Source organism: Trichomonas vaginalis, chromosome III (genome assembly GCF_026262505.1).
Source record: "Trichomonas vaginalis G3 chromosome III, whole genome shotgun sequence".
NCBI lineage: Eukaryota > Parabasalia > Trichomonadida > Trichomonadidae > Trichomonas > Trichomonas vaginalis.
Window position 1 is genome coordinate 21,671,547 of NC_067205.1, and position 15,832 is coordinate 21,687,378.

A 15,832-nucleotide genomic window follows, 5' to 3' on the forward strand; every position below is an offset into this window, starting at 1 on the left:
AATTTTATTTTTAGAACATTTCTGGGTCAATGTCAATGTTCTCTTCCTCTTTAGGAGCAAACACTGGCTTAGACTCTAAAATCTTTTTACCCAATTTACCTTGAACTTCTACAACTTTAGACTCATAATATTCATAGTCGTCTGCTTTCTTTGGTTCATAAGGTATAACAAGTTTGTATGCTTTGCCTTCTTTAAGGTTTGAAAACCTTCTGTCAAAACTTTCTTTGACTGTTAACAAACCTTCTATGTCTAAGTCTTCAAATTTCGCACCATTTTTAGTCACAATAGCAAACTTAACTGGTTCGATGTTCCAAACTTTGTCAAATGTAGACTTTTCAAAATGGTAGAAGTAAACATTCAAATATGTGAATGGGTCTAGTTCTTCTTTAAGTCCTGACATGTACTTGTTGACTGAGATGAATTTCGTCATCTTTTCTATCGGATAAAAAAAATATTTTTTTTAAAATTTACTCAGAAAAATTTTTCTTTGTATATACACCATTCTGTATGTCTAAAAGACTTTTGACATTTGCCAAGAATGTTCGTTTAGACGCTGTCATATAACCATACTCTTGACAATACTGTTTATACGAATCGTACAATGACCTTTCATCTAAACACTCAAAGTCAGTTTCATCTATGAACAGTTCATATACACTCTTGTTTGCTTCTAACAATGTTTGTCTCTCTTCGGTATGTGGAATTTGTCTTGGATTGAACTTGAAATATCTAATGTCATGAAATATGAGAACAAGTGGTTGTAAAAGTCAGATGTTAAAGTTTCTGCTAAGTCGTCAAAATATTCTGTATCTTGCATATGAGCTTCTGACGTTCTGACAACTACATATCTTCTGTCAGAACTTTCTAACTTCATCGGAACGGCGTTGTTTGAAACCATGACGAAATTTGCAACATTTTCACAAACTCTTTGGTCTTTATATTTCTTTCAACAACTCCAACTTTGTCTGTTATAAGACTCTTCAAAGCATCCGAGTTTAAAACCTTTGTTGTATCTATACTTTGAAGTTCGTTACATACTATAAGTTTCATATTCTCTATTGAAGAGTTAAATTTACCGCAGATGTTTTCTAAGTTTGTCATATTCGGGTTCGAATAGCCCTCTAACAGTTTGCATAAGATATCTGTAAAGAAAGTGTTCTTACCTGTTCCTTGTTTTCCAATTATAATGAGAGCAGTTTCATTTTTAGCACTTGGATGTTGTAAGATGTTTGCAAACCAACATAAGATATACTCATAGACTCTTTCGTTTCCATTGCATATAATTTCTTTGACATGGTCTAACCAAGCTTCTATAATTTTCTTTCCATTCTACTTGTTCATATTTATATCCAGTGAAGATAGAATAGAAGTTTGGAGAAGGTGTATAGAACTTTATACCACGAACTGAAAAATCTTCTAACTTTGACAATAAGATATCCCAAGCATCTAACATCTTCATACCAACTTGTACGACTTTTATTTTCTTAAGTTTCTGTTTACATTCTTGTTCTGAAACTATTGTCGCTCTTGGTTTGTTAAAGACTACATCCCATTCTTTCATGACATAACATTCTGGGGCAGAGTCGACATAAATGACTAAACGTTTCAAATTCTCGACTGCTTTGTTATAGTCTCTAAATGGACACATATTTCTGAACGCTTGGAAGTCATAAAAATCTGAAACGTCTATTCTGTACATTTTTTATAAAAATAAAAAAAAATATTTTTTTTATTCTTGAGCTATTTGTTGTTGCATTTGTTCCATTTGTTGCATTTGTTGTTCTTGAGCTATTTGTTGTTGAAGTTGTTCTTGTAGTACAATACTTTCACCAGTTGCATCTTCCAATTCGAAACTTTCTGCCGTCATTGACAAATACATAGGACATAAAAGTTTTACAGGAACAAAGTTTGCGTCAACTAAGGTTAAGTTTATGTTTGCTAAAGTGTTTGAGTTTACTAAAGCTGAAAACTCTGCATTCGAATGAACAATAGGCAAACCAGCAGAGAAAGTGTTGTTTATACGCATGAGTATCTTTTGGTCATAGTAGTTTCTGTCGACATTCGAATAGCACTTTGAACCTAAGTTTGAAACAATATATAAAATAGGTGTACTTAAAGTCAATGGAACAGACATTCCTTGTATGACACCTTTTCCTGTTATAGGAAACTGTTGGTAGTAAAAACCAGATATAAGTTTTGTATTATAGCTCATATCGTTTATACTAAACTCAGTCGGACATCCAAACATAATGAAACCTGCTCTAGTTGCAGCACATGTTACATCCGTCCTTAAAGTATTAAATAAGTCAACAAAACCTGTTGGTGGTATATCTGAGTAAGTATCTTCAAAGGAGTATTTTTTACCATTCACAACAAAAATCTTCTGGTGTCAAAAGAGCAAAACAGGCTTTAGTCGTCATCGTGTTTAAGGTCAGTTTACAATATCGTCCTTGAGGACTTTGTAAGTTTGTTGTTATAGAATTATATGACTCAGGGTTTTTAGTCGTAATAGTATAAAACTATGTCTTCTGCCATTTACATATATTTAAAAGTTTTTCTGAAAGTGGAGAAGAACTTCATCTAAACTTTCACATGGCGTTTCTTGAAGTTCTCTGTCTAAGAAGTTCAAATATTTTGTAAAGACATAGAACTTTCCTTTGTCTACACGAACAAACAAAACAGGGTCTTTCATATCGTTCAAAAAGTGTGTAAAGTCCTTTACATGAAATAAAGTCTATATTGTTTTTCTTCAAACATCTTTCAAGAAGTTTTGACATTTTTACTTAGCAAACAAACTTTAATGAAATGTTGTGGTCGTCAAATATTTTTATGACGTCTGGGAAACTATATTTTAAGTTCAACGTTTCACCTCCTTTCATAACGTAGATCTTGTCAATGACATTGTATGAAACACCACAGCAAGCAATGTCGGGTTCTATTTCTTTGATGTTTATATCGTCTGCCTCTGTCAAAAGTTTCAATAGTTCTTTCAAAATTTCATGAGGTGCGATGACATATGAGTTCACTTTTACAGGGTTGTGCTCAACCAAGTTTAACATTATACCCAAAGCTTGACAAATCTTCTCCTGAGTTTTAAGTTTTCTTTAAGTTGTTGGTAGTCATTTCGAATATCTGCAACAGAACTTAAGTCTCTGCTAACTTCAGGATATGTTGGTTGTTCTTTTACAGGAACTATTGTTATACCATCTTCGTCTTCGTATGGTTTCCCCACTTCAACATCTCTTTCTTTGACATTGACAACAACACTTTGACTGTTTGTTTGAGTTGGTGAATTTAACTTCACATCTGCCACCGCCATTAAACCTTTTGAAACACTTACGCTTCTATTTTTCGGAAATGACATTTTACTTAGAATAAAAAGATGGACGTATTTGAGTATCTCTTCGAATTGAAGCAAACAAAGTTTACACACACAAACAATACAAGTTCATTGACAGAGTAGTTCTTTACACAAACAATGGAAAATGTTATAGAATAGCAGTCTTTGCTGAACCAAAATATTTTCATAAAGCAAAGAAAGTTGGTATAACCGAGATGGTGAAAGTTCTTGACGTTGACAAAAATATAGCAACAAAACTGACCGATATTTCTAAAGGTAAGTTTTTAATACAATACTATGTCAAAACTGGCGTACTGTCAATATTTGACGGAGAGAAGTCAGTTCAAGAACAACTTACTGACCTGCTGCCAAAATCTGCTCGATGGAAGCTGTCGTTATGCCAATCTGAGGAGCCCCAGCAGGTTTCATCGAACGAATCTTCAAAAGAGCATCTTCCGTGAAAAGTGCTATTGGTTTTGTAAACTTCTTGCTTTCAATTCATCTGGACCGTCTCTGTCACCAGTATATTGTATTTGAACTGTACCAACAGTTGAAATACCACCCATAAAGTCTTCTGAGTCAGCAAATGGAATGCCAATCCAAAAGTTTGAACGGTCTCCATTTGTATATTGAGTTTTTTGAGCTCCTGTATGAGTCCATACTTTCACATATGGCATAATAGAACTTTGCATTTCAGGGTTAATGGTTGTTGTGAAGTTGTTGTTAAAGTTCATAGCATCTAATGTCAAGTTGTATGACCTCATATCCTCAACTGTAGAATATTCTTCTCTTGGATAGTATTTGCCATCTATGTTTATATGATATTTAATACCGGGGTTGTAGAAACAAGAATAGTCATTTATAGTTCGTCTGAACAGTACAAACATAGTATCTGCATGTTTCATTGCAGTTGTTAAAGGCAATATCTGTTCTTGCACCTGGGTCAGCACTTTGGTTTTCCAACTTCACCTGCAAAGTCTTTGACAGATATTTGGTGTATAGGGAACATAAGTGGAACTGCAATATATTTGGCAGCTAAAGCATTTGAAATATCTGGGTCCAACATATAGACTGCAAGTCTGCTTTCTATTCTCTTGCATTCAAACTTTTCGCATGTGAACTTAACTGGTCCCAAGCAGTTCCAGCAGCATTGAAATAATAGTTTACTTCAGTGTTGAGGTTTGAGAAACCAAAGTCTAAGTCAACTTTGTCTTTGCAAAAGTCGGCGAATGACATTTTATTTGTTCCCACTACTTCTGTAAGAGTGAATGGGTCTTGTGTTGGTGCAATGACTAAGTTATTTTTGCTTGGAGTAAGTTCAATAGAAATTTTTCCTGCCCAGTTTGGCAAGTATCTTAAAAACCTGAAGATGAGGAAAGATGACAAAGGAACTCTAAGTTTCAATTTTACTTTGGTTACTGCTGCTGCAGTTTGTCCAGAAAGGTTAACATAAACTCCTGGAACGTTAGGGTCAAGTCTTCTTATTTTTCAATAGTTGCATACTGGTTGTTTGTTCTCTAGCTTGTGGTTGTACTGAGTTTCTCAAAGCGAACCATTCATAGTTTGCCCATGTTACTGTTTGAACTAAGTCAGAGTTAGAATATATCTTATATCCCATGAAAACTTCTGGAGCATATTGGTATCCGACATAGAAAATTCCATTGCAACCTTTCTTGTCAGACAACTTGGCAGAAGGTTTTATTTCAATGTCTTGTTCCACGTATAAGAAAGAGTTGTCAATAGAAATTATATGAAACTGTCGCAAGCAATATTACTGTTGTTGAAGAACCTTCTCCAAACTCACTACGTTTCCATAAGAAACAGCAGTTGTATATTGTAAGTTCCAGGAACTATTTTCTGACCTTCTAATGGCATTGTCGCATTCGTTATACCATTCGGAAACATTTCCATTCATGGCATCCAAAACTGTTGGCGTTATATTCTGAGCGGCGTACATTTCATATGGGTAAAAATATAGAATAGTTTGGTTTTATATGTCATAATAGAAACCCACGTGGACCAAGCTTTACTTTCTTCCTGACTGAGTTTTTAACTCTTCTTTTTCCTTCATTGCACTACTTTCACTAGATGAAGTTCTTCTCACTACTTTCACTTTGTTTACTCTCTCTTCTTCGCTTTGGTAACTTGCCCTCTGCTTTCAAGTTGTTGCATCTTTGCCTCATGTTCACCTAGTATGTTGTAAATTTCCCATGTCCTTTTTGCCTTTGGGCTCTGGTCGCCCATCTCAGGTAACCTATATCCTAGAAAGAGTTTGTCATAGTTTGTATTTGAGTCTTCGTATTGTTTGCATGACTCTTTCCTGAGTTTCCGGTTCAAGCTCTTCAAACAGAGTTGTCCATATGGAATAAGCTCGTTTCCAAATATATGTTTTTTGTAGCCATTCTGGTTTTCTTTCCATGTTACCAACAATATCTTTTGTGAATGGGAAAAGCTTTTACCAATGTTTCAGTCTTGCGTCGTTTATTTCTGTAGTTGGTTTTATTTTGTCAAGGAACATGTTTTTCAATACTAACATTTCATTTGGTACTGTCCATTTGAGTTTTCTTAAATATTCATCCCTTCTCGGTTCATTGTCTGCAAAGTAAGTTTTTTATGACATTTTGTAAACTTTCGTTTGCAAGGTCATGTACAATAGGTTCTCTTCCTTCTCTATCCCTAACTTTCTTTCTAAACTCTTCACCAAATATACCATCTCTATGGTTCTGTGTAGTTCTTTGAGATAAATGTTCTAGAACGTCAGGTGTTATATTTTCCATCAGCCATGTTCATTTCATACTGGTCCAAAATATCTGCATGTTTCATATCTTTCAATGGCATTAAAGCCGCGCTTAAAATACCAGCTATATCTGGTTCACCCATTGACTTCCATTGCGTCTACAACTTCTTGGAATTGTGGTTGTAAGTTTATGAACCACCTATCCGGATTAGCTTTATGACCCCATCTCATTGTAGTTCCATCGTCTGCAGAAACAAAAGTAGGTTTGTTTCCATCTTGGTTAGGTTCTGAATGAACTTTAAACAATGTTTCATTTCTATATGTTTTGTTGAAATTTAACCTTTTATCTTCACCGAGTTCATCCGAAGATTGAACGTTAAATGCTCGTAAGTAAAAAGGGTTGTTGTATTTGTGTACATTTTCTTTCAGTACTTCCATTCTATGCTGAATATTTTCATCTGGTGTTGGAGTCTTTTGTATGTCGGCAAACATTTTTCGATATTCTTCTACTATGTCAGCCGAATTTTTTTTAGACTCTTGGAAATATTCCATATTCTCCGCATACTCTTGTTGAGGGTCAAGATTTTTCGGCTGTTCCAAATCTTCATCTAGTTCTGTGAAGTTAGTTTCCAAAGGAGTGACTTGTTCGTTTCCTTCAGGCTCTTCTAGCTGTTGTTGCTGAACTATTTCTTCCATGTCTGGTTGTATCTGAACTAGTTCTTCCTGTGGAGTTTCTTGTACCTCATCTGCTGGCATTTCATATATTCCGAGACCGTTTTTAACAACTTCCCTTTCTAAGTCATCCGGACTCATAAACCTTTCTTCTTTCGTTCCGTCTCTATTTTTTACGCGTTTCATGACGGGAGTTGAATTGTCATTTAGCTCTGACATCAAATATCTCGGAGTAAATTCATCCATGTCATTTGGATGATATGCTATTAAATCATATCCCTTAGCGAGCTTGTATTTTCCAGGTTTGAAATTATATCCGATTTTATGCTGAACCATAAAGCTAAATAGGTTCGGGTCAGTATTTCCATCCTTGAACTTTCTAATAGCTTCTTTATATCTGTCACTAAAGTCAATACTATCTGGGTAACCATAGTCTTCCTTAAGCCTTTTTAAGAATTCTTGGTTTCCTTGTTCTCTACTTCTTTTATGTCCTTGCTCTGTTTGTGGTTGTTGTTGTTGTGCAGGGTTTTGAACTGTTGGTTGTTGTGTTGGTTGTTGTGTTGGTTGTTGTGTTGGTTTTGGTGCATGCCTATGTCTGTGTCCATGTGACGATGTAAATGTTTTAGGTAGTCCTGGTGCAGGTGCTTCTCTTGGAGGGTTTGGTGGTATATAAATTCCAACAGCTGGTATATAAGTTCCACCAGCTGGCACATATGTTCCATCTGCAGCGTAATGTCCTACCTGACTTTTCGTTCTTAAGAAAGCATTTACTAGGTCTGTTTTGGTCTGTTGTAACTCTTTTTCTTGACTTTCCACAACAGTTGCTCTAACGGCGTCATAGGCACTTTGAACTGCCTGTCTCGTTGCTGCATCTGTTATTTTCGTCATATTTTGTGCTACTTCTCTTAACTCTTTGTCGAAACCTTCAGACTTCAGTTTCTTTCCAGATGAGAAGTCGTTCACTTGTTTCACCTTACTATAAAGAGCTTCGAAGGCGTTCTTAAAGTCAGCATTTGTTAAAGCTTCATTTGAACTGTCTTCATCCGCTTGTATTTTTGTCCTTATTGACCCTATGAGTTGGGCTGCTTTGGCGTTGGCTTGGGCATCTAACCAGTCATTGTTAGCTTTTATATATTCTGCGCTTTTCATTGCCTTTTGCATGGCTGCGTCGTTATTTTTACTTTCTTGTGCTAAGTTTTCATACTGTACGGTTTGGTTTTGCAACTGTAAAAGTTTTTCTGCCTTTACATTTGCTTCAACTTCTTTTTTATACTCATCGCTATCCATATATGTCTTCAGGGCTTTTTGTTTTATCTCTTCATCTTTCAGTACTTTATATCGAGTAGTATGGTTTTTCAAATTTATGACATCTTGTTCCATTTTTGCTACTTCTGCTGCTTTTTCTGACACTTTTTCGCATATTCCTCTGTACTTAGTTCTTTCAGTTGTTCTTCTTTCTTCTTTTTCTCTACGTTTAACTCATTGAGTTTCTTTGTGTGTCTGTCATATTCTAGTTTCTTTTCGTTTTCACTTATTTGCTTCTGTATGTCTATGTTTGACTTTTTGACATCTGTTATTTGATTTTTGAGTGAACTCAAATTCATTTGACTTTGAGGGTTATATGCTGTTCCGTCTGCAGCTCCACCATAGCCTGCCATTTTCGCTAAAAGTGCCGCTCTTAAACCTCCACTCTGTGCACCAACAACTCGGTTTAAAAGCATAGGATTGCTTGACATTTGTTGCAACATAGTGGGGTCATTCAGCATTTGTTGTTGCAACTGTTGTTGTGGTGTTAGTTTTACTATTGGATGTTTCAATGCTCTCTTCCTCTTACGTATATTCTTACGTAGCTTACGTGGCATTTTAAGTGAAGTTAAAAAGCGGCTTTTGACAGATGTTTATATGACACTTTTTGTTCAGCACAAAACACTACTCGGTCAAAGTGTTGTCAGTTTTGTAAAATAACCGTCCTATCTTGTTAAGACTTCCTGGACTGTTGTCAAAATGTCATGTTGTCTCATTTTTTCAGAGAAGTTCGTTTAACCGAGGGACCGAGGGACCGAGGGACCTGGTGTTATACTAAACATCTTCAGGGGGCTAGAGGGGCGCAGCCCTGGAAGCCCCACTACCTTTTTTTTTTTTTTTTATGTTCCACATATTTTGTAAAGCTTTCAATCTTGGTCAAGAATTTAAAAATTTCAAATAATTTTTGAAATGCTAGTGAAGCCTTATGCAGAAGATAAGGAAAATTATTAAATTATTATTTTTATCTATTACTAAATAACAAAACAGGTGTAAAATATTTACCAAAAAGAAAATTTATGCATGGACGTAATGAAATAATTTTATTTTCTTTCTTTGTGATAAATAATAATAATATTCCAAGATTTCCTTCACATGGACGTAGTCCGATAAATGTCAAATTATTTTTAAATGATTCTCTTCCTTGATCTGAATTATCAATTATTCCATTCATTGTAAAAGTAGAATAGTTATTAATACTACATCGATGAATATAAATCTGTCCATAATATGTATAAAATATATTTCCTTTGTTAATCTGAGGATTGTTTTGGAAAGATGAATCAAAAATATCAAGTCTTTTAGATGTAACAGAAACAATTCCAAAATATTCATCATTTTGAGAATTATTTTTATAATTACATTGGTCAATTCTTCCCCGAGAATTATAAAAATAAGTAATTATTCCGTCAGTTACTTGTAAATTCTCAAAATTACAAAATGAAACATTTACTGTTGAATCAACACCATCATAACAAAAACCTGGAGATTGATATGTAATACAGTTAGAAATGTTTGTTTTTGAAAGTGATACAAAACCATTTAACTGATAAAGCATATGATATGCTGAACTATTTCCTCCATTACAAATTGATCCTTGGAGAATTGTACTGTTGATTTTGCCTTCGAAACAAGTAAATTGGCCCCAGGAGGGAGTTTTACTTTCAAATGAACAGAAGTAATCAATAATAATGTCATTTTTGCTATAACTTTTAATATATAATGTACCTGGACCTTCTGAAAAAACGATTTCGAAAAGTAAAATTGAGTAATCTTTTGTATCTTCGAATTTAACTGCTCAATCTTGAAGGTCGATGAATTTACAGATGTCTGCAAAACATCTGTTCTCATTTGGAGTGACTTGTTGAACTTCACCTGTAAAGACGGAAGAAGGAGGATTAATTCCTTCATAATAAAGATGCCAAATACTATAGGGTGTCCAAAGGTGTGTTTAGCACAAACCTGAATACTGCGAATAGAAATAAACAAGTTACATATATATAAAGTTTATTTAAATATAATCACCATTGGATTCAATCACGCGTTTGCAGCGATCGATCCAGGCTTGAAAGACACGCTTTAAATCATCATGAGAAAATTGCTCAAATTGCTCTCTTACAAAATTTTCAAGATCATCTGGACTCGCGAATTCGCGTCCTTCAGCTCTCTTTTTTAGCGTGCCGAATAAATAAATGTCAGAGGGTGCAATATCAGGTGAATAAATTGGGTTTGGAACAACTTTGGCATTGTTTTCCACCAAGTAATTCATTACCTTATGACTTTTGTGAACTCTTGAATTATCAAAATGAATTGCAAACTTTTGTTTTTGTTGTTTGGATTTCTCAAACTCATCAGAATTGATAATTTGAGTAAGAACATTGTCAATTAGATACTGAGCATTCATCGTATTAGGTTTTTGAAGAATATCAATTGCGATGATGCCATTCACGCCCCAAAAAACCGACAACATCATCATTGGTGTGTCAATTTTTTTCTTCGGGAATGTTTGCGGATTTTCATCCTTCGGGATCCACATGATTTTGGCTTCTGTTGCATATTGAAACCAAGACTCGTCCCCTGTTACTAAAAAGCGAAACTTCTTGGATTGATACGCACCCAATATAGAGAGGAGCTCTTTCGAAGATTGGACTCTAGATTTTTTTTGAACTGAATTAAGGTTGTGCGGAACCCAACGTGTATACGCTAGTTTGTAGTTCAAATAATTGTGCAGATAATAACTGACTGTTGTACGTGGTATCTTTGTCATCTCCTCTATCCTTCTGAGTGATGCTCTTGGGTCTTCATCTAGCGCTTGAAGAATTGCTTTGATTTTTCTTTGATCCGGTGATTTTTTGTCAATTTTTATGATGGGTGTCTTTTTGTTCATGAAGTGATACATCCTAACATGATACGTTACAGTGGAATAGCTAGGAGCATCCATACCGAAGCATTTTACCAATGTCTCGTAGATTTTTTTACAGTCTTTGCATTTTTTTGCAAGAGCGAGGATGTTTTCTTTATGATTCATTAAAAAAATGAAAAAAATCCCGCCAAAATTTCCCGCGAAACCGCCTCTTGTCTCAAAATTCATTTTATATCCCGGCATGGCGCCAAAATACAACATACTCATCATATACATATATTCATATTTTTTATTATATATTTATAATCAGCATATATCTCCTTTAATAGTCTCATATAGAGCGCTGTGCTAAACGCACCTTTGGACACCCTATATTTGAAACATCTTCACTTTGAACATGTTTCCTCAAAACAATTAATTTGAACTTCGCAGTGAGTCAAAAAGACTCAATAATTAAAAAAAATTGGTGTTACACCGGAGAGCTTGACATTTTCCGAAAAATGACATTTTAGCTTTACAAAGCTTACGTTTGTAAAATGGCATTTTTGCCACTTGTTTGTCAATACCCACCAAAAAAGCATCTTTGTGTTTTTTGTGTGAAATATGTTCTTTATAATCTTGGTGTTCTTTGGTAATTTTTGATGATTTGTGATGATATGTGGTGCTTTCTTCATGAAAATCACGATGTTTCTTTCGGAATTCTTCAATTTGTTTTTGGAGTTTGCAAATTAACTTTCTAGATTTGCAAAATTCGTACTTAAGTTTAAATACTTTGTATGTCAAGCATTCGATTGTTTCTTTAGAATTAGAATTAGAATCACAACACATTTATTGTAATAAAATAGTGTTTTCTTTCCTTCTGTTCTTTGACACTTTGTTTGGTTCCCTCAAGTAATAATCTCAGTTCTTTGTTTTCTTGAACAAAATTATAAAGTTCTTTTTGCATACGTTCAACTTGATTTGTTAAGAATAGTGATTTTTCTTGTGCCTTAAAGAGTGATGATGATGTACTGTTGTATAATAGTTGAAGATCGAAAATTTCATATCTTGTTTGCTTTTCAGAACTGATTGCATCTTCTGATTTGACTGAAAAATGTTCAATCTTGGATTTGAGGATGGAAATTTTAGATTCTTTCTTACTCAGTTTATTAAGAAGATTGTCGATCTTACAACGAAGAGATGAATTTTCAGATTCCAATAACTTAAGATTGAGATTGTTTTCTCGTTCATTCTTTTAGAATTTATTCATTAAACGTTGGAGTTCAACGGTTTCTGAATCTTTATTTCCAAATTGTTGATGAAAATAATTAAGATGACGTTGCAGATCTGAAAATTTCTGCCCTAAAGCTTCATGAGTTTCTTCGTAATCATTGCTCGAGATCTTTGTGTATTTAGTTTTCGTTTGTAAATCTGGTTCATGATTGTTAATCTTTTCATACATTTTAGACTGTTCAATGTTGAATGATTTAATGTTTTTGATTGATGAATCACGTTCATCAATAAGTTGCTTGATCCATTGAATGAATTCATTCGTATCTTGTTGTGAATATGGAAATGCATTATGAATCATTCTAAGAGAGTCTAATGAATTTGTTGACTGGTTTCTGAGAACAACATCATTGAATATCATGCATCATGCTAAAAGAGAATAGACTTCTTTAAATGCATTTTTTAAGGAATTGAAATTTTTTTGTCTTGAAAGAATCTTTTGCAATATTATCATGTTCTGACAATGGTTCATCTATGTTATCGATTTGAGATATATAGTATTTGTAGTCGCATAAATGGTTTGGATTAGATACGTTATAGAATCTGTTTTCTTGTAAAAAAACGCGAGTTTGTGATACTTGTTCTTTAAGAAATGCTTTATGAACGGATTTGAATGTTTGTTTGCTGATTAAAAATAGAATTGACAGTTCAAGAGACTTGTCGTTCATTTCTAACGAAGTGCTGCAGAATTTGATTCAAGTTTTTTTTAGTGCCTCGATAAGGTTTAAAACTGCTTTTTGACACGCAATGAAGAAATAATGAATATCCAGATTCAATGAAAATATAAAATATATTCTCAAGTTAAGAAATTTTCATCATGAAGAGGATCCTAATAGTATTTGGCTTCATTATTATGCAGGAATTAGTCCTCCTTATAAAGTTATTCAAGGTGAAAACCAGAACGTTACAGCAACAAATAGTAAATGCTTCACATACATATGCTTATTTACCAGTATACAAGAGAGAGCCATTAAATTCCATGGTATTTCAGATTATTCATTTTTACTTCTCGAAAACGTTTTCAGCAAAGGTCCAGGTACAGTATATATATATGGTTATAGCTGTAAAATTATTATTGATAAATTTTGTTCATTTGAAAGTAGATCATCATCTGGTCAATTTGCTTATTTCGCTCCGAGCGTCAAAAGTACACTCCTTCTAGGATCAATTTCTAATGGAGGAGATAGTTCTGAATACAATGGAATGATTTGGCAATATCAAGGCTATTCATCTCTTTCAAAAACAAACATTACTAACTGTGTTTCAATGCATTCAACAGCTTTTCATTATTGGGGTGGATCTTCAACAAAAAATGTTTTGTTTTGTAATTTTGAGAATTTAGAAGCAGGTAGCCAAATTATTCAGTTTGTCGAATGTGCAGGAAGTATTGAAAGATGTAATTTTTTGAATAATTCCCAAATAAATGGAAGTTATGGATTAATTTATGTTGAATCAAAAAGACTTGATATTTTAGATTCAGTTTTCCAAAACAACCGAAAGAATAATAAAGGAGGATTGTTTTATGCAGGTTATAAAGGCGATATATATATATATATCGATGTAATGTTGATAAATATTCAGCTTATTCATATTATGGAACTGTTTATAATTCAAGCATTTCAACAGAATCATTTTCTAATGACTTAAAACTCACTGGATTGAGATCTTGTGACGGAGATATTATAATATTGTATGTACGAATCAAAGAAAATAAAATATATTCATTATGTTCTTGCCAACATTTCTTTTTTGGAAAATATTTTGTATCTTTTTTGTGCACATGTTAAAAGTAAAAATAAATAATGAAAGATGGGGTGTATATATATATTGAAAGGGATTCAATGAGTATTCTAAAAATAACTACTTTTAAGGATGCTATTTCATATGATTGATGCATCTACTCAGAACGATCATTTAATTGGGAAGAATTCTACTGTTTTCGCAAAGTTCTAATAAAAATGAGAATTTTTCTTTGAATATATATTGTAGATGGACCTTGAGAAAAACATTTTTAGAAAGTAAAATCGAATAGTCAATTGTGTCTGTTAAATGAACTTGCAGATGTATGCAAAACCAAGATGATCAAGTAATGTGATTTGGCTAATTAAGTATGATGCAAGACGATCTGTTATTCAACTTGAAGATTTAGCTCTTAAAAGAGTATGAATAAATGATTTCAAGTGTGAAATTGAGTTTGGATGTTTTTCTAATTGTAAAAAAAATTGTAACTAAATCTGGATTCGATGTATCAATCTCTCTCAATAATAAATCACTGAAATCGGTTTCTTCACTTGATTAACTACTAGATTCTTTGATATTTGGATACAATGACGTGTTTGAAGTCCTCTAAATGTCTTTTTACTCTAAATGAATCTGATGATTATTAGAATATATTTAAATAATAAATAATAAATCAAATTTTGTAAAAAGATATACTTGTTATTTTAATTTTTTGTTGTAAAATATTGTGAAAGTGAAAGCATTAGGAATTTATCTTGCTTATCATTATTGTTCCAAAGATCGTTCAAAATGTTCTGTGTTTTTTCATATGAACAAAATTTAAGAGAATATAAAGAAACATGATATAAAATCAATGGCCATGATGGATTAGATGGCCATTGATTTGGTGATTGAATGTCTTGAAGAATGGAATCACATAAATTCATTAAGGTTGGAAGTGGAGATTCGCCGTTAGATAAATACTTGCAAATAGACAAATTATGTGTTTCTTGGATAGATGGATCTTGATTAGAGCTCAAATCTTGGATGATCTTACTATAATTCTTGTTGTAGAATAATTGTTGATGAGAGCTCATTTTTTGTTAAAAAGTGACATAATTATTTTCTTTCATTTCTATTGGCATGCTGCACGCCTGTAAAAAGAAACCTTATTCAAATAGTACTGGCACTTCAAATCTGTTAAAAAATGACGAAAATTTATTTTCTCTGCTTTGTATGTCTTATATTTGTCCATACTATCTTCCATCTTAACCACATCGAAAAACTATTAAAACATTAAAAAAATCCTTGAAGGTCGATTTATGAGAAAATAAATTTGGTGATTTATACTAAACTGATCCTGGGCAAACAATAAATATAAGAATTTTATTGTAATCATGCCACTATTTCTGAATTTGAATTTTATCTCTTCCAAAAAAACATGAATTATGAGTCATTGTACTTATTATCATATATCCTATTATATATATTAAGATATACTATTGTGCACAAAATTTTTATGTATAAATTTAATAGAATAATTGCAAAGATGATAAAAAATCGTCTTCGACTTTTCTATACTGATTTATGAGTTGTCCGTAATACATCAAACAAAATGTCAATATATCCAATGAAAGTATATCAAAAATTAAAAATTAATCGAAATGAAAGGATTGGGGGTTAATTTAGTAGATCTTATATCGCAAATTTGCATTACTCAGATTGTTGTGCATCCTATTATATAGGACAATAGCTTTAACCATGAAATAAGATAATTTCATTTATAACCATGAGCATTTCAGCATTAAAAATATATTGGAGAATAATTATTTTGAATGTTTACCAATCTATTTCATCAATAAAAATTGGTATTACTTACAATTTAAGTGTCCTATTTCACTCAATTTCAGTCAATTGCAACAATGATTAA

At 33.0% G+C, this 15,832-nt stretch overlaps 5 protein-coding genes and 2 pseudogenes across 7 annotated transcripts, besides 2 other annotated features; all 7 read right to left on the minus strand.

Annotated features, from left to right (window-relative positions):
- Positions 1–4,230: part of a mobile genetic element that runs on past the window's edge.
- On the minus strand, positions 11–430 carry TVAGG3_0739990 (protein of unknown function, DUF4108 family; the record flags this gene model as incomplete). Its single annotated transcript, XM_051244842.1, has 1 exon — positions 11–430. One exon carries the CDS (start codon positions 428–430, stop codon positions 11–13), a length of 420 nt encoding a protein of 139 aa, XP_051091429.1.
- On the minus strand, positions 2,784–3,319 carry TVAGG3_0740000 (annotated as a pseudogene). Its single transcript has one exon. A coding segment is annotated over exon 1 (536 nt).
- Positions 4,231–6,063: 1,833 nt separating the features above from the next.
- On the minus strand, positions 6,064–7,085 carry TVAGG3_0740010 (annotated as a pseudogene). The gene has a single exon. A coding segment is annotated over exon 1 (1,022 nt).
- Positions 7,086–8,134: 1,049 nt separating this feature from the next.
- Positions 8,135–8,611, minus strand: TVAGG3_0740020 (protein of unknown function, DUF4106 family; the record flags this gene model as incomplete). Its single annotated transcript, XM_051244843.1, has 1 exon — positions 8,135–8,611. The coding sequence occupies one exon, from the start codon at positions 8,609–8,611 to the stop codon at positions 8,135–8,137; it is 477 nt and encodes a 158-aa protein (XP_051091430.1).
- Positions 8,612–9,982: 1,371 nt separating this feature from the next.
- Positions 9,983–11,286: a mobile genetic element.
- On the minus strand, positions 10,063–11,190 carry TVAGG3_0740040 (Mariner transposase; the record flags this gene model as incomplete). Its single annotated transcript, XM_051244844.1, has 1 exon — positions 10,063–11,190. One exon carries the CDS (start codon positions 11,188–11,190, stop codon positions 10,063–10,065), a length of 1,128 nt encoding a protein of 375 aa, XP_051091431.1.
- Positions 11,287–12,148: 862 nt separating the features above from the next.
- On the minus strand, positions 12,149–12,544 carry TVAGG3_0740050 (uncharacterized protein; the record flags this gene model as incomplete). Its single annotated transcript, XM_001320910.1, has 1 exon — positions 12,149–12,544. One exon carries the CDS (start codon positions 12,542–12,544, stop codon positions 12,149–12,151), a length of 396 nt encoding a protein of 131 aa, XP_001320945.1.
- Positions 12,545–14,627: 2,083 nt separating this feature from the next.
- TVAGG3_0740060 (regulation of translation) lies at positions 14,628–15,005 on the minus strand (the record flags this gene model as incomplete). Its single annotated transcript, XM_001320909.1, has 1 exon — positions 14,628–14,999. The coding sequence occupies one exon, from the start codon at positions 14,997–14,999 to the stop codon at positions 14,628–14,630; it is 372 nt and encodes a 123-aa protein (XP_001320944.1).
- Between the last annotated feature and the right edge of the window lie 827 nt (positions 15,006–15,832).